Consider the following 26120-nt stretch of genomic DNA (forward strand, 5'->3'; position numbering starts at 1 on the left):
CTTTTTTTAAAAAAATCTATACTTTATAACCTGGTTCATAATAGCCTTTCAAAAAATATTTGTTGAACGAGTAAATGAAGACACTTGTGCTGGGCTCTACAGTCCAGCTCTTGAAGAATTCACACAACCTCGAAGGGTAAGAAACAAACAGACCCAAACAAATAACCACAGTGCAAGTCTGAGCGGAATAAGAGCTCTGGAGGTAGAATCAAGTGTAACAGCCGCCGACCCCTCTACCAAAGGGCCAGAGGAGGAGGGAAACCTTCACCAGTAATGGACATCTGAGCTGAGTCCTAAAGCCTGTGTGTGGATTCAACTTCCAATTTTACCTTAACCTGTCCATGTATTTATTATGCCCACTCCTTCCTCCTTATGCCCTACACCCCCAAGCTTTCGTGGCAGAAGGCTAGAGAATTTTTAAACCTTGGCCAGTAGTTCCCAGGAGATGCCATAAAGGAACAGATGAAGAGTTTTTCATAATGCAGTTTTGAGTGGCAGCTGTAGTTTTGCTTATAAACCCCGAAGCCTGTAAATTACTGACAAATCAGCACATCTTTGAAGATGAAAACAGACTACACCAAGAAGATAAAGGTTTGAAAACTAGAAAGCCATAGAAATCTTATGTTTTCATTACATACTGACTGAGAAATAGATATGTTTTTTTTTAGCTTCTAAGTAATTAGACTGCCCAAGTGAAATTGAAAAATGATGAACCATGACATCTATTTTAATATGATGTATAAAGTAATTCCTGCCCCTTTTTTTTAACAACATGGGAGGATGTTCAATAAAATTTGCAAATAGGATTTTTTAAAGAAAGGATTTTAGAATATGATAAGCAATGAAAGTCTAGAAATGCTAAATGAGGAACCCAATAGAGCATGACTATAATCCTAAGTTAGCATTTTGTAGCATCTCCTACATCTAGCACTTGACGGTTCTGATTGAGAAACTCTAGTAAACATTGAAATGGCTTCCTTCAGTAGCACTGACTCCAAAATTAAATACCTCTGTTTTGTGCCAATTGGAGTCATCGCATTGCTTCCCTGATGACAAATTCTACAGAATGTCCTAATAATGATAATTATGGGTACCATTTATTCAGTGTTTGTAATATGCCAGGCAGTGCGCTCTACAAGATTTTTTTTTTTTTTTTGGAAAGTTCACTAGAGGTGCAAGCTTCCATTTTTTTATTCTCTAGATCACCAAAGCTCAATATATTTCATACCACATATACCAGAAGCTTAGCGAGGTAAAAGGAAGGTACTTACAAGCACTGCTTTGAGAGTTATCCTGGAGAAGTGAAATATGGCTATTTAGAAAGAACAGAAATTGCATTTGAAATGGCATGACCTGTAACACTAGAAAAAATCTATTTCTCTATTAGCCAAGAACAGTTATCAGGCGGACAATGTGGTCATCTTCCTTTCTGCTCAGGCCCCCCCAGACAGAATCCCTGTGTCCTTTGGTTTCCCAAGATGTCGCCTTCTTCAAAGAGCTGGGGGGATTTTGAGGGAACCTCCTCACAGCTGTATCTAACTTCAGGGAACTCGCTGCAGATTTTTGAGAAATCTGCCGTGTCTGGTTCTGTTGCTCAATTTCCATACCTCCAAATCCAGAATGTTCAGTATTGAAAGTTTAATACCAAATACAACTCATTTGAGGTAAACAGCCCCCAAAGACTCGACTGTGTTTGTTCCTGCTTTTTCGTGAATGTAATCATTTTCTCTTTTTAACCTTTTTAAAGAAAAGTTCTAGTGATTCTAAAGATATTTTAAAGTCTTTGGACCATACATGTCAAGACTGTTAGTGGAATTTTAGGCCACAGAGTAGGAAACGTGGTCGTTTGTATTTATTTTTAAAATAATTATTTGAACACTCTACAACTCATGAGCCCTCAGATTTGTGACCAAAAGGGGGAAGTAAAGGCAGTAAATTTTGATTAAAAGAGTGAAAATTGGGAGAAAAAAAAAAGGACAACAGTTTGGAGATTGTTAGATAGAGAGTAAGTAGTGTTAAAGACAGTCGAGTACAACTGACGTGTCTCCAAAGGTATTCCGGTGGTAAACGTGAAGCGCTTGTTTCTTCGCAGAGCGAGAATGTATTCACGAGCCCTCAAACTGACATTCTTTCCCACAGATCGAATTGCACAGAACATCATTAAGTCCCACCTGGAGACGTGTCAGTACACCACAGAGGAGCTGCACCAGCTGGCGTGGCAGACCCACACCTACGAGGAAATTAAAGCCTATCAGAGCAAGGTACTCTGGGAAACTATGACAATGTTTCTCCCTGTGATGTCTCTATTTCCGGCTTTCTCACTCAGCGTTATCGACATTTGGGGCTGGATAAGCCTTTGTGTAGGGACTTGTCCCGCACGCTGTAGGATGGTCAGCATCATCCCTCGTCTCTACCCGCTAGATGCCAGTAGCAACCCCCTCACACACACAGTTGTCACAATCAGGTGTCTCCAAATGTTCCCTGGAAGGCAAAACCGCCCCAATTAAAAAAAAAAAAAAAAAACAACAAACCACTGCCCTATTTAAGTGACCAGGGAGACTGTGCCCACATCAGATGACTTTAGAACCTTTTCACGGTGGCTTCCTGGGGCCAGGCAAGGAAGAGAAACGATTGAGAAACTATAGCAGTAATAATAGTTGTAAATCTATACTACAAAGATATGCAATAAAGCACCTTTAATGTTTCTCTGCCCTACATGTTTAAAAAGGCCAAAGGGAAAAAAAAAGACAACTCACCTCATTATTATTACCATTATTCTTTTGATTGCTACTTTGTCCATTAGAGGAGTTTTTAAGGGAAGGAATTTGCTGCTGTTATATATTCACGTTACTTTCCTGTGGGGTTGATAGCCACAATTACAAGATCTATTAGTAAATGACTGGTATTATCATTTTATTTTAAATAAAATATATAAATGTGTCTATATCTGAACATATGATTACAAAATACTGATTTTTCTCCACGGGAACAATCATATCTTACCCCTTTTATGTAAATAAGGAAACAAAAGCATAGGTATTGTTATGCTCAATAAAAAGCAGAATTAATACACTTGGATTTATGTTTCCAGTTCCAAAGAAAATAACCCCAGGATCAAAATACATTTCTGAGATTCTATATTACTTAAGAGAGTGATTTGATTTGAGGTCTTTTCCCGTGAAATTCTTTTTATACCAAAAAAGCAACCTCCTTAAGTTCTGGGAAAAGAACACAACGTAAAAATCTTACAGATTTAGTGTCTGCCAGGCACACATAAAAGTGACCGTACAGAAGCCTGGGAACGAAATCACTCGTCCTCAGTGCAAAAGTTTGTTTTCACAAAACGGACTAAGAGCCTGAGTTTGTTTAGGTGAGCAGAAGGAGGAGAAAGAGAGTAAAGAAACTGTACATATCTATCTTTACATATTATTGCAGTGTTTCCATTATTTCGGTCTCAGTACATTGACATTTGTGCCGTAGCAAGGCTCAAACAGGGCAAAACAGTCTGTTCGAAAATACTGTCTTCCTCTTTGGAAGGAATGGGGTAGAGTCCCACCTTGGGCCCCAAGTGACGGGTGAGCTCCAGGAGGGAAACCCTGAATGTTTCATTGACTCTCCACGTTGCTTTTGTTCCATGTACGTTGTGTGTCTCGTCTCTTGAAGTCCAGGGAAGCACTATGGCAGCAATGCGCCATCCAGATCACTCACGCCATCCAGTATGTGGTAGAGTTTGCAAAGCGGATAACGGGCTTCATGGAGCTCTGTCAAAATGATCAGATTCTACTTCTGAAGTCAGGTAAGCGAGGAGAAGATTCATGGGTGGGGCACCTGTTGTAGCCCGGGATGTGGTCAACCCTTTGCTCAGTGTTGGCTGTAGAAAAATCTTCCTTCCAGTATGTAGTTCATTTTTACCACCCACACTGTCAGCCAACTCCCAAAGGAAACTCTCAGTAATAAAAATGCCCTGATACTCATTCAGTTCCCCTTTGAAGTCAAACACAATTTTGCTTATTGAAAGTGGAGCTATTAATTGCGGAGGTTGAGATACCCAGCTTGACAGGCAGTGCAAGTAATTAGCGTGTCAAGGTGGCTGAATTGCTGAGCTGGCTCTAAAATGCACTACTTGCCTTCTGTTGGGGTGGGGGGGGGGCGCGGAATCCAGGCTAGCAGAGCTCTGCCTCTGTGGTCATCTCCAATCATTTTAATGAGGCTAGCCTGCAGCCAGTATAGACCCGGAGAAACTCCCTGAGCTCTAATCCTTCCCTCCCCTTCTTCCAACACATGCTCTGTGACACACGCACACTTAGGAAGGAGCTCAAGAAATTCCGCACGTGACTGACCTCGCAGATGGTATTACCCAGACAGGAAACAAATTTTCTCTCCCTGACCCCCACCTTTGAAAGTAGAAAATAAGAGCCACCATGGTGTTTGTTAACCCTCATGGACCTGGGCCAGAGTACTAAGCATAACGTGTATACGTGTGTCTGTGATAACGCACCTGCGTATGTTAATGTTTGCCCATGACAGCTCATTTAGTCTCGTGACACCAGTATTATTTCCATCTTACAGAAGGAGGGGGAGATTCAGAGACGTGAAGGTCTGTGTTCAATATCACAAAGCCAACGTATGGCAGAGCTGGCATTTGAACTTGGGCCAAATAGAATAGGTATAAGTCGCTGCTGCTTCCTCACCACGTGATTAAAGTTGATGCAGACCTTGACCCAAACATGAACTTGATCTATCAGTTATCTATTGCTGGCTAAAAACAACCCCAAAACTTAGTTAAGATGACGGTAATCATTTCTTTTGCTCCCAAAGCTACACTGTGAGCAGGGCTCAGCAAGGAATGCTCCATGTGTGTTCACTGAGGGACTTGACAGAAGGCAGGAGGATCTGCTTTTAAATTGTCTCCCTCACACGGCTGCCACTGTGTGCTGATTGACGATCCCGAGTTCGGCCAAGGCTCTGGGCCACAGGCCCCAGTTCCTCTCCATGTCAGTCTCTCCATGGGCCGCTTGGACTTTCTCATAGCATGGTTGTGAGGTTTCAAAAGCTAGCACGCCAAGAGAACAAGGCCTCAGTGCATCGCATTTTTCTGGCTTACCTTTAAAAGTCATGCAGTGCTATTTCCACCCCACTCTATTGGTCAAGGCAGCCATGACGGCTCACCTGGGCTCAAGGGTAGATGAACTGGATCTACCCCTTTTTTTTTTAAGTTTATTTATTTATTTTGAGAGAGAGAGAGAGAGAGAGCAAGCAGGGGAGAGGCAGTGAGAGAAGGAGGGAGAGAGAATCCCAAGCAGGCTCTGCACCATCAGCACCGAGCCCGATGCAGGGCTCAAACTCACAAGCCGTGAGATCATGACCTGGGCCGAAACCAAGAGTCGGACGCTTAACCGACTGAGCCACCCAGGCGCCCTGAGCATGGATCCTTCTTGATGGGGGAGTGGTAAGGCTCTTAAAAAGCATGTGGGATGGAACATATTTTTGCAGCTCTCCTTGGGAAAAAAAAAAATCTGCCACATTTGATACGTGACCTTGAGCTAACCTCTGTAGATGGCAGCTTCCTCATTTGCAAAATGAAGAGATGGACCAGGAATAATGAATTCCAAACTTACAATTGCATCAGCAGCATCAGAGGAGAATATTGACTGCTCTGAGTCGGAGGCATCATCTGAGGCCCATGGGTCTGAATCTCCTAGAAGAGAACCCAGAACCCACTTCACTGTCTTTCCAGCCAAGTCTCAGATATAACCAGTCCGTAGATTGACATTGGAGAACCACTGCACCATATAATCGTTTAACATCCCTGCTGCTGTAAAAACGTTGACTCTAGTAGAAAAGGCAGAGTACGTAACCTCCTTAAGCCTCCTGTAACTCGCCTATAAGAAAGGGCTAATAAAAGTCACCCAGGAGGCACCTGGGTGGCTCAGTCGGTTAGACATCTGACTTCAGCTCAGAGCATGATTTCACGGTTCATGAGTTCGAGCCCCACGTCGGGCTCGCTGCTGTCAGTGTGGAGCTTGCTTCAGATCCTCTCTCTCTCTCTCTCAAGACAAATAAATAAACATTTAAAAATTTACCTGAAATGGTATTGTAAGGAACAAATAAAATAATGTAAGGGGCCAAGGAAAGTGACTTCCACCCTATAAATACTCAATAAACGGTACCTATTATTGTTTTCGTCAGAAAAACACTGTTTTAATTAATATTGACAAGTCCCCTTCTATGTGTAAGCCCCTGTGCTAGGTGGCATATAAGGGAAAGCAAGGAGAAATCAGCAGATCAAAAAAAAGAAGACAGAGACATAAATATTAAGTGGCAGCATAAGAAAGGCACCACGGGTCCCTTGGGAACACCATGGGTGTAACCAAAGCACCCGTATCATGCTCTCCTGCAAATTTGTGGTTTCTGAGTCTGGCCGTCACCTTCCAACACACTTTGGGGCAAAAGCCCATTTGTCCGTAATGTGGAGGAACTGCACAGCGCTGGTTCCTCAGAGCATCAATAAATGTTCAGAGGGAAAAACAAAGGTGGCAAACTAATTCATTCACTAAATATTTATTTATTTACGTGCCAGGCACTTTTCGAGGTCCTGGAGCTATACTAGTGAATGAAAAAAGCACCACTACCTGTGGCTGCGGACAAAGGTCCCGCCCTCCCCGGGCTAACAGTGAACTCAGAGAAATGCTGGGTCCATTGAGGTTGAACAAGTTCCTTCATGTTGGGACTTTCCCAAGCCTTTGATCTGTGAATGTGGATTATAACTCTCTGAAGTGAGATAATATTCAGTATTTTGCCAAAACTCCCTTGACCAAGAAAACTTCATTTCCAAGACATCAGACGTAAATGGTGCCCTCAAGAAACACCCTCCAGGGGTTCCTGTGTAAAGTCATCCTGTGCTTAAATATACATGGAGGATGTTCAAAACTGAAACAGAGAGCAAGTTTTCCCAACAGCAAAACTTCTACAAAAGTTAACAAACTGGACTTGCCTGCTGCAAAGCTCCTTGTGAATTCATGAGGGGAAAATACCTTTAATACTAGTCCAGAAAACAAAAAACAAATGCTATGTGTGCTTCCCCAACACGTGCTGTTGCTGCCCTGCATTTTAGCCACCTTTAAGGTATATTTTATCTTTAATTCCTCACGTAAGCATGTCGAGGGATTTCTTTCTAATATAGTTATCCTTTACTTGGGAAGAAATCTTGATGCGTTTCTGAATGTGCGTGTCTGTGCATCTGCATGGGTGTGTTTTAAAGTTTAAGTCTGTTGACCTAAATACAGTAAGAATTGCTTTACTATTGCACGTGTATACCTATTTTCTTTCTTTTTTTTTTATACATAGGATGCCTGGAAGTGGTTTTAGTGCGAATGTGCCGTGCCTTCAACCCATTAAACAACACTGTTCTGTTTGAAGGAAAATATGGAGGAATGCAGATGTTCAAGGCCTTAGGTAAGTTTACCTTTGGTGGTGACATAATTTTCTTAGCTGCCTTCAGTTTCTCCACTCAGATCGAAGTGGGTAAATGAGATGCCTTGATTCTTTAATGTGAACTGGTATCTCATTCGATAAGGTCTGGACCAGGCGAGCCTCCAATATTTTATCTAACCTGTGAGATGCACAATCGTGCATCCTAATATGAAAGGCAGGAGAGAACCACAGACCCCGTTGAGATCGACCACACCTCATTCGGAAATCAATGAAGAGCTGAGATGTGTTCTAGATCATTCTTTGAAGGATCAATTTTTATTTTCCTTGTAGCTTACTGCCCCACAGAGTATATTAGGTAAACCTCTGGTGGTCCATGGGTGATCTCTTAAGTTTCTTATGTAAATCCATAATCATTAGTTAAGATATTTAATTAAAAGAAGAGCTTCTTCACTGGCTTCTCGCTAAGAGCACTGACGTTCTTCCTGTTAAGTCATGCAGCTCTGGAAGCACAGATAGAGTGGGTGCCAACCTGCCCCAAATGATCCCCAGACCTTTCCTGTGGGTGGGCACGGGCAGAGTCAGTCTTCGGGAGTGTTGTGCACCATTCACATCCAGTCATCAGTACACGGTGCAGATAAGAAGAACGTTAGCAAAGATGGGCCGATGCCAGGAAAGGTTTTCACGATGACGGTGCCACTTGTTCCATACCCGGCCCACGGGCATCACGGAAGGCCAGTGCCCTTTCACCTTTTGTGCTGTTAGCTGATATGGTAGCTAACAGCAAGTCCATCCGACAGGCAGCGTTTCCCTTCTGCAGTTGATACACATCCATGTCATCTACAAGGCTAGACTTTCAAGAAAGGAGGAAAAGTCTTGGCAGGCAACTTGGCTGTATTTCCAGCTTCATAAAATAAACATGTACCAAGGATCAGTGTAGGGATGAAGCATTATTATGCCAAAATTCACAATTGCTAAGCGACTGACCTGAAGCATCCATCAGAAAGCAGAAAGCAATGAATGCCTGCCCCCTCCGTAAGATTTCCAGGAAAGTTACCAAATTGAAAGGTACCTCATATTCCATCTATAAGACGTTTTTAACTTCTCAGTTTGAGGCCTCTCGGCGTTCTAAATTGCCAGGTTCAAGTGCCACTAAGACTGACAGCCCTTGGCCCCTCATACATCATGTTTTAGGTTTTCTGTGAATGCTGTCTCTATACCAAAGGATCCCCAAATCACGTATTAAATTTTTTCTAGTTGGAGCTCATCTCAACATTACAAGATTAGATTTAGTTTATATCTTCCCAGGGGAATATGGCAATGAGCATACACCATTTCTGTCAGCCCCTCATTGGTGACGTCAACACTCCGTACTTGATCAACACGTTTCCCAATTTCTTCATTCTATAATTATTAGGAACTTGAAAATATTGTTGCCTCATGTGCAAGTCCTTGAGTAACTTTTCGACTATGGGAATTTCTTACTATTGCCCCATTCCATTCAAGTGTTCTCACTTAATCTGCCTTCTCTTACAGGTTCTGATGACCTAGTGAATGAAGCATTTGACTTTGCAAAGAATTTGTGTTCCTTGCAGCTGACTGAGGAGGAGATTGCTTTGTTCTCATCTGCTGTTCTGATATCTCCAGGTGAGGAGGTCTGAGGCTCTGTCTTAAAAAAAAAAAAAAAAAAAAGTCCTATCTTTAACGCGGATTATCCCCACTAAACCTAGGTAGTCAGCAGAAATTTAAAAGAACTGTTTACTTTGACAAGCTTGTGATATTTATGGACCACTCAAAGGAAAGTAGCCTTAAATTAATTAAAATGACCGATTTTGCCCCACAAGCAAGAGTAGGATGTGTGCTAAGGGTCACTCCAGATTCAGACAAGCGAAAGCATTTCTTAACAGATAAATGAGGACACACGGCGGCCTGAGTTACAGCTAAGTCCTATTTTGATTTTGAGAATAAAAGACATCGCAAAAAAAAAAAAAAAAAAAAAAAAATGTCCGGGAAGAAAAGTGAGACTTAGTAGAAATGTATTTAAATGAGAGATCCAGCATGAGGACAAAAGTAAATAAAACGTACACCTTCTCCTCTTTAAATGCCTCTTGTGTTGGCTTGCCCACCTAAATTAGTGATGTTCGGGGCTTTAAAAGGAGGTACGGACAACGGAGGGGAAAATGACTCCCTCTAAAGACTGGAAAAGGAAGAGTCTCTGATGTGCCAGTGGACATTCCAGAACGGGGATCTGTCATCATTTATCTGTGAGACCCTAAATGCTCGACCTCCCAGACCCTCAGTTTCCTCGCCTGTAAATAGGGTTTGACTTCATTATAATGAAGATCATTTCTACCTAGCTCTAAAATGCAATAAAATACCAAAATTTTCAGAGAAGGTAAGGGGTGACGGTTATAGGCCACACAGAATCGTAGCAATTGAAATGCTGCTTAAAATTATATGCCAGCTCGAAAATGTATAGATTGCTAATGAATACGTGGCTCCTTCAGCCAGAAGGAGAACTCAGTCTCTCAGCTGTCTGCTCGGTTAGAATTCGGCGAGGAGATGGCAGTGCCATTTACACTTCTCTGTTGGAACCCATTCCTAATAATTTTTATGGCCAAAAGCCTCATTCTTTCTATAAAATCCACCTTAGAGACGAGATTCCTTCTGATACCTTAGCATAGTTTTCAGTGGGGCTGGAAGAAATTAATCTCACCGGTGACGGTACATTGACATGTCATTCTAGTGATATCTACCAATAACCCCAGCCTCTACCCTTCCTATCAGTGAGGCTTTATCTATTTATTTTTAAGTCTTATGAAGGTTTTTTTTTTTAATGTGCTTCTGTTTTTTATTTAACCACATTATCAAAAATGGAAATTATCACTTGGCATGTTATCACTAACAGTTTCTTTTGTGGCTCTGTCTACAATCAAGCTGTTCCTCTAGGCCTCTTTTGGTTTTACTTTTTTTCTTTTTTTTTTTTTTGAACCTGACCAAGTTTCCCAGGCCTAGAAGCACAAAGATAAATGGGAGAAGTGACAAGAAAGATTTATATCTGATAGCAACCACATGCCAAATAATTTTCCTTGCTACCACTTTCTTATTGCATTTGACTGCTTTTATGGAATATAGTTCAGCGTTAGATTCATTCTAAGCCTGTGGTTCTAAGATGAGGGAGGAGGCTTCATTCGGGTTCCTGCTGGCTCAAAGAACGTGTTGCCAAAGTTCACTGTCCTTGTTAGGTACGTTTGTAATAAGCCAGTAAATTCCTAGCAGCAAATACTTAAGACATGGTATATCAAACCTAAATAATCCATGAAGATAATTACCCAAGATGTAAGGCAAGCCTGTTGTTTATAGGTCAGAACTCAGTTGAATTATAAGCCTTTTTCCAAACAGAACATACTATAGCCATCAAATTCTGCTGGGTTTGGAAACAGGACATTTCTTACTCTACCTAGTGGAAAATCTTCCAGTCCTTGTAGCAGACCCACACTCAGAGGCTTCTGAAACTCTCAAATACCTCGTCTGCCACCCTGGCCTAGTGTCACATTCAAAAAGAGAGGAAAGACAGATAGACGTCCTGCTCTATCTCATGCCAGACCCCACCCTTCCCCCAGTTCTTACCCTAATAGCCACGCTCTGTTCAGCTCCAGATAGTTTAGGGAAGGGAGAGGGAAGGAAAGTTAATTTATTCTGATTGACAATTGTCACTGAAGGCTTTTGTGCTCACTTACGTAAGGGTTTGCTTAACTGTTGGCTAGACTTGTCCTTACCCTGTCTAGGATTACAGAATTGAGTTTCTTGCCTGACCTGAACTGTGTTCAGATGGATCACTTCCAAGTTCTTTTCCATGAGTATTTGTTCATCATTTGGAGACTCTAGATGTCTCTTCATTGAAGCGCCAACCTGAGGCATTGATGTTGGGCTGAATTTTGTCACCATGGCATATAAAGCTCCTTGGAAGAAAGGAAGGGAGGAGGGAGGGGGTGGGAGGGAATGAAGAGAGGGATGTTGGAAGGAAAAAAGAAAAGAAGGTAGGATGGGAGGAAGGAAAGGAGGGATTATCTTATCCACCATTTTATTTATTTTTTTTTTAATTTTTTTTTTTTCAACGTTTTTTATTTATTTTTGGGACAGAGAGAGACAGAGCATGAACGGGGGAGGGTCAGAGAGAGAGGGAGACACAGAATCGGAAACAGGCTCCAGGCTCCGAGCCATCAGCCCAGAGCCTGACGCGGGGCTCAAACTCACGGACCGCAAGATCGTGACCTGGCTGAAGTCGGACGCTTAACCGACTGCGCCACCCAGGCGCCCCTCTTATCCACCATTTTAAAATTCCATGTAGAAAAACAGCTTAGTTAAATTTGGGGGATTAAATTTTTGAAATTGATACATGCAGATTCTATGAATTATAGCATAGTTTAAAAAGGGAAGGGGAATTATAGTTTAAAAAGGGAAGGGGAATCCTGAATACAAAAAACAGTCCTGTGCAGATTTTCTTACTTCTATAATTCATTTTCTTCATAAGTCACTGACTTCTACTTTGAAAGAATCTAAGGATATGTCCCCCAAAAAGAGTGAGAGATGTAAATGGTCACAGGCAATAAAAAAAAAAAATACTGGTGTTTATTGGAACCATTGGGTTCTAACTACTTCCATCCTCATTTCCTGTGTCAGTGTATCTGGCATTACTGTCATCAGGGTATTTTTTATGAAATATGTGCGGTTATGTAAACGGAAACTAAGCACTTATATATGTAGGTAAAAGGTTACATCCCCTCCCTTCTTACCTAATTCTTTTCCTTTGTCAGACCGAGCCTGGCTGATAGAACCAAGGAAGGTCCAGAAGCTTCAGGAAAAAATTTATTTTGCACTTCAACATGTGATTCAGAAGAATCACCTGGATGACGAGACCTTGGCAAAGGTACGTCCTCAGATCGCAGAGCTGTGGCCACTCAAAGCACAGTGGCCAAAAAGGGCTAGCTATAAAGCAAAGGCATTTATCAGCAGCACGATTTCTGGAAGTTACCAAAGGTGCATAAATGTTGAGGTGGCCATTTTAAAAGGGAGACTAGTAAATTATAATAGATTGAGAGGAGAATGACTTTCTTAGGAAAGGATGATATTGATGGATCTGAACCCCAGGCATAGGAAGACAAGCAAAGAAACCTAGAGCGTTTTATCTGAAGAACAAAAGCATGAAGCAGGGAATCAAGCCTTCAAAATTGACATGTGATGAAGGAGGAGACTTTGTGTCACTTCAGAAGTCAGATGCGGGCCAAAGTTAAGAGCAAGTAGATTTTTATTCAAAATAAGAGAACTATAAAATGATAAGAGGGGCGCCTGGGTGGCTCCGTCGGTTAAGCGGCCAACTTTGGCTCAGATCATGATCTTGCAGTTCGTGAGTTCGAGCCCCACGTCGGGCTCTGTGCTGACAGCTCAGAGCCTGGAGCCTGCTTCAGATTCTGCATCTCCCTGTCTCTCTGCCCCTCCCCCTCTCATGCTCTGTCTCTCTCTCAAAAATAAATAAACATTAAAAAAAAATTTTTTTAATGATTAAAATTGCTGACCAGAGGGGTACACCATGGTGAGGTTGTGAGCTCCCTGGCATTGGTCATAGTCTAATAGATACCGCTTGGTTTCCTCTCAGGTGTCTTGTAAGTCAGAGTCCTTCCCAGAGTAGAACACTAGACTGATTACTTGTACATTTTCCTTCAGTTCTAATCTTTTCACACAAGATATGCCCTGGGGTCCCTTCAAAATGGTGAAGAATCCCGGGGCAAAATGCCATCAATTTCTCGGTTCAGCTTAATTAACAATAGTGATCTTTAAGAAGAGATGTTTACCGGAGTAGAATCCTCATAAGAGGAAGTATATTCTCATGATTGATACTCAGCATTATTTTAGATCATAAAGTATCTTTGATTTCTTAAGAACTGGACTTTTTTAGCCAGTAAGCAACTAGGAAATGGGGCATATTCTGGGTTAAAGATGATAGGAATCCTAGTCTATATTTATAAACATTAAAACCCTCCCACTTTGCTCTTAAAGTTTTATTTTTAAAAAAGGGGGAAGACTCTCTCTGAGATATTATCAGATATGACTTCACACATACAGAGGCTCCTATAAAAAAAAAAAAAAAAAAACCTCTATGAATCAAAGATGCTGTTTCATTATGGTGACATTTTTATTAAAATGAACACCTCATTTTACAGTGAAGAGTGATAGTTATCTTTGGTAGAACTTTCTACTTTTTATGTGAGCAAGGACAAATCACCTGGTCTCTGCACCTCAGTTTTCTTTGGGTCTAAGGCAAACCTTCCACATGCTTGCAGATCTCCTGGGCAGAAAAGATGGTTATAGAAATATATGCATCTGTTTCTATAATCGCTCTGCAGAATATACCATAAATACATCTGGCCACTTAATGGAAGGGGATGTTTCCTGCATTTTGGATGTCCCAAAGACCTCCCCATATTTGCCATCTTAAAATTAAGGCCTTGGGGCGCCTGGGTGGCTCAGTCGGTTGAGTGTCCGACTTCGGCTCAGGTCACGATCTCACGATCTCGCGGTCCGTGAGTTCGAGCCCCGCGTTGGGCTCTGGGCTGATGGCTCGGAACCTGGAGCCTGCTTCCGATTCTGTGTCTCCCTCTCTCTCTGCTCCTCCCCCGTTCATGCTCTGTCTCTCTCTCTATCTCAAAAATAAATAAAAACGTTAAAAAAAAATTTAAAAAAAAATTAAGGCCTTGATGTGAGGATAATGAGCAAATCATTTTTTGCTTTTGTACAGATGTTTTGAGGTTTAAGATATTACAGTGCATAAATTCTCATGCTTACACCATCTTCTACCTCCTGGTGTTCTAAGGGTGGCAGTCGGAGGCATTTGCTATAGAAAGGAGACAGAAATTGAAGCATGAAAGATATTTAATGGCAACAAAAAATAAAAATAAAACACAGTGGGTCACCTCCCCTCTCCACTCGCCATCTTTCAGGGGAGAAGTACACAGTTCAGTCCTATTCTTATAAAGTGTTGTCAAACTGGGGAGCAGAGAAAGAGTTAGGAGAGGATTATTTCTTGTATAAAGTTCACTGGAGCCAGATGACAAAGCATTGCTTCCACAGGTCATGTGTAGATATAGGGGTTTGTGTGGCCCCTCTTTGTAAGTCAGCATTTTAATAGGATGCTCTGTGGAGGGACCATGAAACTAAGGAGGGACCACCAGCTAAGCTGGAGGGACCATGAAACAGAATGAGCGCTGGATTGTAGTTTATCCCAGTCCTGAACTTTGTGGCTTTGGCTGAGTCATTCTATTTGTCTAAGTCTCAGGTTCCTCAGCTGTCAAGGGCTGGGGTGGCAGGAGGGATGGGTGTCTCAGGTTCCTGACTGCTTTAACCCTGTGAGGACCCTGTGCTATCGATGTATAGGCACGCCCTCTCATCGTGCCCGCTAAAAGAAATCATTTTATTTGTCTATCCTACCACAAATTCTCATCTTTGCAGAAATTCTCCTTCTGCCTTCATAGCCATGGAACTCTTCGGCCTCTACAGTGCCTCTATAACAGTGCCAACCGTTCTTAATATTTGTTATTTATAGACCCCCTGGGGAGCCTGGCAAACATCATGAAACCCAACTCTAGAAAAATGTGCGCATACCCGACTGTGGTATTCAAGTCTGCGGTAGTTGGGGTACATCTGCCTTCTGGGTGATGTGCAAAGACTTTTTATAGTGCCGACCAGTTTGCCCCTGAAGGAATGTAACGGACGTCAGGTGAGAGAGGCAGGGCTCGGATACAGTCACTGGGCTTCATCCTGAAAGAACAGTCTCCACCACACTTCAGCCGTGCTCACTTCCTGAAATGAAAGTTCAAGTAGCCGTGCCTTATCCTTTTGACCAAACTTGGACCTAGGGACGGTATGAGAATTCAGGAATTCTGTATCCACTCACTAGACGATTTCAATCCCAATATAGTAATCATTTTGTTGATTTAGTTATTTATATTAAAAAAAAACCCTTTTGGAGAATTTATTTTCCTTTCCTTATCAGCATCGTGATGGTATGTAGCATATTTATAATAAACCATCAGAACCATTTCCTAGCTGAGCGACCCTGCAAAAGTGGCTTAACTTCTCTGTGCCTCAGCTTCCTCATTTGTAAAATGTGACTAAGGATAGTGTCAAGGTCATGTGGTTATTGTGAGGACTGAGTGGTATTACGTGCAAGCAAGCTGCACGTCCATAATAGGTACGGTATGTAAGTGCTATTGTTGTAGCTGTGGACGGAAGAAATTCTGTTTCGGCAGGGAAATTTTTATTGGAAGTGGTATTTTGGAGTTAATCACGAATGGATGAAAACGCAAAAAATGGAAGCTGGGGGCGCCTGGGTGGCTCAGTTGGTTAAGCACCCAGCTCTCGATTTCGGCTCAGGTCATGATCTCACAGTTTGTGGGATGGAGCCCCACATGGGGCTCTGCGCCGACAGCACAGAGCCTACTTGGGATGCTCTCATTCTCCCTCTCTCTGCCCCTCCCCTGCTCATGCTTCCTCTCTCTGTGTGTCTCTCACAATAAATAAATAAGCATTTTTTAAAAATGCAAGTTGGAGGGCTGAGGAGATGGGGTTTGGCATTCTAAGTGATGGGGAAATGATAAGAGGTAAGAAAGTACAAGGTATATTTGAACTATGAGTAATGGTTAGATCTGTCTGCATCCTGGATTTGAAAAGCCAGGAAACAAGAGGACACTGGTCACTTTCGCTAAGCTCATAAAAATAAAAAATGAAAAAAAAAAAACCCACAACATATATATTTTTAAGCTCCCATCTGTTCTCTGAGTTTCACTTTCCCTGTCTAGGAAATGAGTAGGTTGGATTGGCTGGTCATTAAGGTCCCTTCTGTAGAATGTTCTTTGACTCCAAGAGAGAAAAACAAAGCTTGCTCCTGACATCTTCATTCATCCTCTAATACTCAGTGCAACGGACTCATTTTAAGGACTTTTTAGTAATTCTACCATTACAGCTAATAAGGAAATAGACTGCTCTCACCAGGTCTTAAAGCTTCAAAGTCTTGAAGCTACAGTGATCTAGCTTAGGATGATATTCTGGCCCCAAAGCTGCAAAGAGCACAGTGTTTTCGAAGCCCCCGGCCGGAGCTCAGCATTCCTGTCAGGCCTTCAGCCGGGGCTCCATCACCTTGTGCTTTGGGTGCTGTGGTGGCTCAGTCTGAGGTGTTTACTTCCTGGGAGAGGAGCGTGCTGGGGGAGTTCCTGTTCCTGTGGTTCTCCTTCTCCGCTCAGCTGAGACCAGCATGACCACTGCCAGGGTGCAGTGACTATTTCAGCTGCAGACTGGTGACAATTCCATTCTCTGGCCTCTGGGCTTCCTTTATGACAAGTCACTAAATCTGCCATTTTTGTTGCTCAGACCAGAGGACAGAGGGTGAAGGAAACAAAGGAGCCAAGTTAGTTCGGGCCAGGTTGTGGCAGCACACTCATGGCCAAAGGCAGGGCTTTGATCCGGACGACTTGCTCACATCCCAGCCCTACCCTAAGTGCAGCCTCTGGGTCAGGCCATAGCTGGAGGCTTGTTTGGTAAAGTCTTCAGCCCCTACTGTTGAGTCTCCTGGATAATCAGAGTCGTGAGATATTAGGCAGTATATTTACTTTTCCTAGCACTCCTGTAAAGACACGCAGCCCTCCTGAAGGTATGTTCTTGCCCCAGGCTGTACTGAGAAGTTTACAAGTAGCAGACTCCGTAACAACACATATCCAATGGAAAGGCGTGGAGAGCTCGTAGGGCAAGTCGGACCCCCAAGCTCACTCATCTCGCCGTATGCAGGGACTGGAGGGAGTGCCATTTTATTTTACCACAACTTCAGCGACGACCATGCCTTCAGTGCACTTCTCCAAACAGTGTTCAATTGCTCGTGCCTTGTCATGCCCTATAGATGGGCCACGCCACCCTTCTGGGTGTTTTTAAACATACAGCTCCGTGCTAACGGAACTTCTAATTCTTCTAGAATATGGAGGAGTCTAGTTATTATGCTAAAGCTCAGAATGTCTCTCACTCCTCTCTTTCCTCCTATTCCTGGATGGGAAAAGTTCTTACCTGCCCCTGTGGCTTTCTCTCTTCCACTCTTTTTAAGCCTTTGCTGCCAGGGAAGGTGTTCCACCACAACCCTTCAATCCATAAGGTAGTCGTCTAAGTTTGCACCATGTTAATGAAAACACAGGAGAGAGCTCAGGTAAACTGTGGAAAGAGATTGTCCTGAACAAGAACAATGTTTGCACCATGTGGTGACAAATCTGTTTCTTTGAGGTTCATTTTCTCAGATCTGGAAGGCTCTAGCCTTCCCAGAGAGAACTGTGAGGGGTTGAGCTGGGAGAGGTACAAGCCAACAGATACACTAACGTCTTAAATCCTGAGGCCCTTTCTAGCATAACAGCAGCAAAACTGTACTGTCAACATAGAGAGGGAAGCCTCTCTTTCTGCTGTAACAGAACCAAGATAGTAAATAAAACCTGACAAGATGGAAGGCTTAGACAGCCCTATTTCACATGTTAACAAATTGAAATTTTACCTGAAAGGAGTCATTCCTGGTCACTCTCACATTAATGGTGTACTTCTGATTTAGATTTAGAAAAAAAAAAAAAAAAAAAAAAAAACAACCATGTTGATTCACAGATAGAGTCTATGGAGCAAATCCTGACTGAGAGATGGATGAGAACTGCACAGCGTCATTTACATTGACCTTCGTTGTTTTCTCAATGAGGTCAAAACAGACTATGTCCTGACTAATAATGGAATGTTGCTATCTAAAGTCTGCTTTCTTCTTGGAAGACACTAGGTGTTATACTAGAATTCTTAATAGGTGGCTTTAGGGATTTGGGGTCACTTTAATCTTAAAGAGCAGTCTGTCCAGCAAGTACTTGGGAGCCCCTACCCAAATGATGAGCCTCCTCATTCCTCTTTCTATTTGGCTAGGGCTTTGTTTCACACTTGAAAATTCCTGTGCTTTCTGGGGTGCCTGCGTGGCTCACTCGATTAAGCATCCAACTCTTGATTTCAGCTCAGGTCATGATCTCATGGTTCGTGGGATTGAGCCCCATGTGGGGCTCTGCACTGACAGCGCGGAGCCTGCTTGGGATTCTCTCTCCCCCTCTGTCTCTGCCCCTCCCCTGCTTGTGCACTTGCTCCGTGCATGCTCTTTCTTTCTCTCTCTCTCAGAAATAAATAGACGTTAAAAAAATTCCCATGGGGGCGCCTGGGTGGCTCAGTCGGTTGAGCGTCAGACTTCGGCTCAGGTCATGATCTCACGGTCTGTGAGTTCGAGCCCCGCGTCAGGCTCTGTGCTGATGGCTCAGAGCCTGGAGCCTGCTTCCAATTCTGTGTCTCCCTCTCTCTCTGCCACTCCCCCGTTCATGCTCTGTCTCTCTCTGTCTCAAAAATAAATAAAAACATTAAGAAAAAAAAATTTAAAAAAAATTCCCATGCTTTTTAAAGTATAACACATGCTGAAAAGCTCTTAAATGATAAGTAGATAGCGCAGTGAACGATCACAAAGGTAACATACCCACATAACCACTTCCCCGGGTGAAACCGGGCACCCCAGAAGGCCTACTTCGGCTTCTCCGGCTTCCTCACAATGGTATTTATGCTTTAAAAGAACCCAAGCATAGGCAAAACTATAGAAAGCAATTCAGCACGTCGCTCAAGATTTTAAATTCTGAATCCATACTCAAGAAATACAGCTTTCTTCTGGGGTAGTTTTCCACCTCAGCGTATGTTTATTAGGAGCATGTGCTCTGTGCCAGATGCAAGGGAGAAAGTGGTGATGACACATGGTGGTGTTCCTGAGCGGTTCCCCTGCAGAATTCCTGTGAAGGATCAGATTATTTTGGTCCATTTTAGCCGTCCGGAGTTTGCTGGCGTGCACCACATGGCTAACACCCAGACATCCCAGAGGTTCTCCATTAGACTAACGGTCCGTAAATGAAAAGAGAGGTCTTGATGCAACTTCCCACACGTCAAGTTGGAAGTTGGTGCATTCATTAGAAGTCTGTGATAATAGGAACCAACTCACACTAGCTTAAGCAAAAAGAAAAAAATAAAATAACGGAGAGATATCTCGTGGAACCTAAGGATGAAAACTCGGCCACCATTCAGGTTGGCCCTGGAACCAGGAATCGGAAAGCCTTCCTTCTTCTCCCCCACCCTGAATACCAGCTGAGTCTGCTTCCCTGGTCCACGTGGTGAAATACAACTAGCTCTCAGCTTCTTCACTTACTGGAAGTTCCTGCTACATTTCGAAAGTAAGCTGCTGGCTCTCGGTCCAATTCCAGATTCCGACCGCAGATGAATCGATGTCCACTGCCACTTTAGGTGGCCAGCTTCACATGGATGCCAAGGATGGGGTGAGGAGGGGCAGGGAAGGCTTATGACCTGATAAATATTTCAAATCCGATATTCCAATTCTAATCCATGTGTCTAGGTCTAGCTAAACATAAAGAAATAAGGAAATAGCAAAATAAAAAATATAGAAAAGCGAGTGAGCAAGTGAAATGGATATAGTTAGCCTCACTTGATGTGCCCTGTGTTTATCAGTGATTTTGAAGTTTCTTCCACTTTGGTCAAACCATCGTTGGCTTCCTGCTTCAGGTTGGAGGGCATCGCAATGGCCGGGAAGCCCGAATGAACAAAATCACTAGTTTTACCCTCTGCATGTTCCATTTTCCATATCGAATGTACTAGTTATAAAATTGTGGATTTTCTCATAAAACCACTCCCTAGAAAGAAGCATAGGATTATTAGCCCTTCTCCAACAGCCGCTTTTTCTTCTGGTCAACCCCTGTAGGTATAAGCTAAAGCTTCCTTATCTTATAGGAAATGTTTGGTCATAAGAGAAAGAGGAGGGTGAAAATGCCTTTTTCTAGACCCTCTGTCTACTCCTGCTATGGGGATTATTTAAACATGAAGACATTTCATGATGATTTGAAATCGACTACCCCCTCCATCTCCAAATGCTTCTGGATCACCTCCCCAGCTGTTTAAAAAGTTGTTGAGCCATTAACTGCTGCTGAGGCTGCTCTAAACTCCCTTTGAAATGGGGGTCCCCCAGCTGCGGTACATAATATTAATGAGCAAGTAAGTGACTGCCTGCTGCTTCCTCCACCAGGCCCTTCTGGGCTCTGACAAGTGCTGCTGCTGTGTCCACATGGCCTCCTGGCCCTTCCCGCCTCCGGAGTGATGGATGCCCCTGTCTGTCAGAACTTCTATTTCCACAGCTGACTGGAGGCTTCTAAAACAGCCTCTTCCAAGAGCACGCAAGTTAGGGTGCTCTTTGCTCAAGCAGCCCCACTGCCCTTAAGAAAAAGTTATTCTCACCATCTCGGCCCATTATACAGATGAGCAGCAGGGATAAGATCCAAATCCCATAAAAGAGGGAAGAACTAGGACCCGAACCAGACGTTTCTTAAACCCCAGTTTGGAGCAGGAAGGAAGCAAGAGTCCATATTCATTTTCCAAAGCCGAACTCATGGCTAAATATTACCAGTGCAAATGAGCAACTACAGAAGGGTCATCCTCTTATGCATCTAATTTCTCATATCTCCCCTTCACTAAAGGAAAAAAAAAAGTTTTAAGAATTATATAGGATGCTACAGAGGGTTCCTGGAGGGATTGTGGGAGGGGGGATGAGCTAAATGGATAAGGGGCGCTAAGGAATCCACTCCTGAAATCATTGTTGCACTATGTGCTAACTAACTTGGATGTAAATTTAAAAAAATTAATTAAATTAAAAAAAAAGAATTATATAGGCTTCTACTTTATACATCACAGTTTATTAGATCAGCAAGTTACTTTAATTGCTCCAAAAAAATGATCATCCATATGATGTTGCTTTTTCATTTCACCAAAAGTAAATGGCTGATCTCCCCATACATTAACACGTGACTCCATTTTCGGTGCTCAGTTAAGGGTTACGTTGGGTTCTTGCCCCCTGATCGAGCATAGCCTTGACTGTTCCTCTCTTTGAAGGAAACATTATGTGGAAACGGAAGCATAACACCTAACACATATATGGCCACCATGTGCCAGGCACCGCTATAGACAGTTTGGATTGACCCAGGTAACCCTGACAACAATCCTCTGAGGTGGGGACCGTCTGATGGATAAGGAAGCTGAGAAGTTAACTGACTTGCCCAAGATCACACAGCTGTAAATAGCAGGTCCGCGATTCAAACCCAACAGTTGGGCTTTCTAACCCATAGCTTTTGTTTTTGTTTTTGTTTTTGTTTTATCACTAGGCTAATCTTCTCTATGTTGTATTTGTGTGTCATAGGGAACTCAGGGAATCCCATTACCGGTCCCCCCAGCAAACTAATAGAGCTAAGCAAATGGAACCTCCCTTCTCTGGGAATGATGATTCTGTCTGTGCCTCCTGAAAAGGAGCTGACTTTCCATTTGGCTCCCAGGACTGTTTCAAATTTGATACAGAATTTACTTTTCAATTTTGAAAATTGGTTGTAAATTTATATGATTTGAACCTCTGTAATAGTTTTTTTTTTAAGTTTATTTTGAGAGAGACAGAGACAGTGCAAGTGGGGGAGGGGCAAAGAGGGAGGGAGAGAGAGAATCCCAAGTAGGTCCCGTGCTGCCAGCAGAGCCCCACACAGGGCTCAAACTCACGAAACTGTGAGATCGTGACCTGAGCCAAAACCAAGAGTCAGATGCTTAACCGACTGAGTCCCCCAGAAGCCCCTATAATAGTGTCTTTTAATGTCCATTCCATGGACCCAGTCCATCAGTATCCCAGGAGATGTTTGTTTCAAACGTGGAGTCTCAGCTCCACCCAGACTTACTGAAATCGAGTCCTAGGGGTAGATCCCAGGAATCTGCATTTTTAGGAAGCACCCCAGTGATTCTTATGCAGAGTAAAGGTTGGCAGTCATTACAGAATCACATCTGGAAGTTTCAGAAGCTCTGCATAGCATCAGTTCAACTGCAGATGATTATAGAAAGCTTTCAAAACCTCCCCGCATTCAATAGCTATTTCAGGGAGACCGTCATGTATAAGAAGTGTTCCAAATTGTAGTCTCCGTCTGTGTGAACCAGTTGGTTGAGAGAGCTTGGATGATTTCCCAAGGGACTTTAGCTATGTGGACACTGGGATAACCTTTACCTGTGAAAATACGGAAAAGACACCATTTTCCACCCTGGAACCAAAGTGACTCTTTGATCGTGTGATTCTTATCATCTTTCCTGCTTGCCCGAAACCCTTCCGAAGCGTCTTAGCATACACTTGCGTATTCGGGTCCCGTCCATCTCTCCAGCTTTTCCCTCAGACCTGCTCACCCACACTGCTCAATTCTTCCGGCGTGCTAAGCACGACGCCATCTTTATGCCTGGCCCTGCGGCATATCACGGACCCCAACGTCTGTTTGGCTCTTGCTTTTACTTCAGAGCTCAGCTTAAATGGCACTTTCTCGGGGAGGCCTTCCCTGGCCTGACAGGAGAAGGCAGAACGTCCTATTACCTACCACTTCTAGATCATTCCTGCATGGCACCCACCGCAGGTTTTCAGTCTGCTTTCGACTGTGTGGTAACGTTACTCACATCTGTCTTCACAAGGTGGCTGTAAGCAGAGAACCGTACTGTCTTGAGCATTTTGGCAGCTAGCAGAGTGCCTGCTACGAGTTTAAGTAACTCATAATGTTGGAAAGAAAGTCTGGCTTCTCAGTCTAAAACTTTACATCCACTCCATAAACAAAGATTTCACATTTCTTCTTGATACCCCTGTCGTTAAATAGCCCTGGAAATGGAAGGTCTGCACCCCAGATTTCTTTATGTGTTCTAGACCCCTTTAAGAATATGTCAACAGCTCTAATCCTTATGGTATTTTGAATGGCTCATAGTGTGGTTACATGGTCATGAGTTGTTAAAAGGAAAGTTAATGAATGTGGAAATTTCTGATTTTGAAGAGCCACAAAGTAACTAATTATCTATTTGCTCTTTTACTCCAAAGGCTGAAAATTGCTTCTTATTACCGAATAGGGGAGGGGGCACAATGAGCCTAACTGATGACTAGATGGGGTTTATTTCATTTCTTTTTATCGTCACTTTCAAGTGTTCCTATGGTCAGCTATATAAACTATCAGGCTTATCTTTTCTGAGAGTGTTCTTTATATGAGAACACATCTGATTCCAACAGTAATTTGATCACAATGATACTTGGTTTTAAGCTAATTTTGACATGAAATGATGAATTCTACATGTTCCTAAATTATAAATATGTGAAAAGCTAGAGCTGTTCATCTTCTAAGAACGTTATAGCATTTTGCAAACCGTGGACATTTTAAAATGTCTTCTGGGTATTTGAACTCAAAAAAATAAAATAAAATAAAATCACGTCCTGCATGATACATATACAATAAAACCTACCAATGGTAAGTGGATATTCCCCCACGAGTTTTTTAAATGCCTCAAGGAAGCAAGTGCCAGTGACCTCTGAAATTCTCTCTTGATTAAATATAGGTTTCATTCTATGCATTACAGTGGGAAAGAACCAGAAAGATTCAGGCAGGCTAGTCCTGACAGTTATGGATCGCGCCTCGTACAGTTTAGGTCCTACCTTTCCTAACAACGTCGCCTTCCAAAACCGAGAACCTCGTGTTCATATCATAAAAATCTGTGGGAAATAATAGATAATATTAGCTCCCAATTGTGTTTCACACCTATAGTGTTCTTACCGCTTTTATATGAATTACCTCAGTGCACACAACAATATGAGTAGGCCCATTTTACAAATAAGAAAGCTGAGACCGAGTATTTCACAGCCAAACAGCCATTTAGCTATTTTGGAACCAGGATTCTGACTCAGTCAGCCTGGCTGCAAAGCACCCACTCGTATCGATTAAACTCGACTACCTCCCATACACATTTTATTTAAGAGCAGTGACTCAGGAAGCTTGGCCCCGCTGGCTTGCCTTCTCTATTTTCCCGAGGGGGGTAGGAGGTGCGTTTTGTTTTGTTTTGTTTTGTTGGGAAGGAGAAGCTGAAAGTGAGCCTTCTTTCTTTGTGAACGTCTTTTCCCAAAACCATTTTCCTTCATCCGAGGCCAGGAAGGACCCTGATTCAGAAGCCAGAGCACTAATGAGCTTCCCCTTTTGTTTCTCCCCACCCCCCTACTCCCCGCCCCCCCCCTGCCCAACACCCGACCCTGGTCTCCCGACTCCGCAGTTAATAGCCAAGATACCAACCATCACGGCGGTCTGCAACTTGCACGGGGAGAAGCTGCAGGTATTTAAACAATCACATCCAGACATAGTGAATACACTCTTTCCTCCATTGTACAAGGAGCTCTTTAATCCTGACTGTGCCACCGTCTGCAAATGAAGGCAACGAGAGAACTGTCTCCTAGTCGTGGAATGCATCACCATTAAGACAAAAGCAATGTGTTCATGAAGACTTAAGAAAAATGTCACTACTGCAACATTAGGAATGTCCTGCACTTAATAGAATTATTTTTCACCGCTACAGTTTGAAGAATGTAAATACGCACCTGAGTGGGGCTCTTTTATTTGTTTGTTTTTGAAATGACCATAAATATACAAATATAGGACACTGGGTGTTATCTTTTTTTTTTTTTAATTTTATTTTATTCGGGTATGTTTTGGGAGACAACTGTTTATAGAATTTTATTGTAGATACGTACAAGAACAGAGCGGTACTTTACATGATTACTTTTCCTGTTAATTGTTCAAATATAATTTAAGAAAATTCCACTTAATAGGCTTACCTATTTCTATGTTTTTAGATAGCTGATGCATGTGTAAATTTGTAGCTGTCTTGGAAAGCACTGTGCATGTATGTAATAAGCATATAATATCTGAGAATATTATATACGACTATTACTTATACATGCACATGCACTGTGACCTAAAATCCCATACATACTAACAAAGGAGGTTCAGTCAGGCTCTCTTATATTATTTACCTTCTGTGTTATGTGTTACCTTTACGTTAGACAATCAGGATTTTGTTTTCCCAGCCAGAATCTTCAACTGTCGTCAATGGCAGGGTGGTACCAATTCAGAGATAACGTCTACAAAGGAATAAACGTAATGCGCGGCCTCTGTATAAGAACTCTGTTTCTATCAATGACATCAAAGCCTTGTCAGGATGGTAAATATCGGCGGGTGGGGGGGGGGGGTGGGGGGAATATCTGGAGCCATTTTCCTGTTTTAAGAATTCGGCCACAGATAACGTTGTGGAGTCCAGGACTTTTTTGACCAATCACTATTTCCTATTTTTCACCAGGACACATAAAACACTTTTTTTTTTTCCCCTTTGGATTTCAGGTGGGTAAAGAAACTGATTTTGGTGCTCACTGTGTTGTCACCAGAGAAATGCAGTCTGTAGGTTTGACCACCAGCAATTTTTTTCTAATAAAATTAGAGTCACAGAGGAAACCAGAGCCCAGGGCCCCGATGCCATTTCATGTAGGCATTTTTCCTCTAACCTGTTGTGTCTGGGTTTGATGTTTTTTGTATTTTGAGGGTTTTTTTTTTTTTGTTTTGGGGGGCTTTTTTTGGCAACGAAGAGGTAGAAAGAGCTTGGTTCTTTATATTCATTCTCTTTGCTACATTTGTTAGAAAAAGCAGCAATAAAAGGGGAGGCAGGATTTGATATGT

The 26120-nt window shown here is 42.6% G+C and overlaps 1 protein-coding gene and 1 long non-coding RNA gene across 3 annotated transcripts in view; one reads left to right on the forward strand and one right to left on the reverse strand.

Moving 5' to 3' along the window:
- Positions 1 to 25566, forward strand: part of RORB (RAR related orphan receptor B) — a 193236-nt gene extending 167670 nt beyond the window's left edge. For both annotated transcript variants that reach the window (XM_019463598.2, XM_019463597.2), the window contains exons 5-10: positions 2140 to 2261; positions 3664 to 3796; positions 7348 to 7455; positions 8968 to 9078; positions 12249 to 12361; positions 24667 to 25566. In XM_019463598.2, the coding sequence (XP_019319143.1) occupies positions 2140 to 2261; positions 3664 to 3796; positions 7348 to 7455; positions 8968 to 9078; positions 12249 to 12361; positions 24667 to 24822 (743 nt within the window). In that variant the 3' untranslated portion in view covers positions 24823 to 25566. The remainder of the gene's footprint in view (positions 1 to 2139; positions 2262 to 3663; positions 3797 to 7347; positions 7456 to 8967; positions 9079 to 12248; positions 12362 to 24666) is intronic.
- On the reverse strand, positions 21700 to 24351 carry LOC109275389 (uncharacterized). The gene is made up of 3 exons (XR_002084106.2): positions 24059 to 24351; positions 22968 to 23062; positions 21700 to 22609 (listed from the first exon to the last, which is right to left on the reverse strand). It is a non-coding gene; the product is annotated as an uncharacterized LOC109275389 (long non-coding RNA).
- Positions 25567 to 26120: the final 554 nt, after the last annotated feature.

This window comes from Panthera pardus, unplaced genomic scaffold (assembly GCF_024362965.1).
Source record: "Panthera pardus isolate Hobbes unplaced genomic scaffold, ASM2436296v1 HiC_scaffold_20, whole genome shotgun sequence".
Lineage (NCBI taxonomy): Eukaryota > Metazoa > Chordata > Mammalia > Carnivora > Felidae > Panthera > Panthera pardus.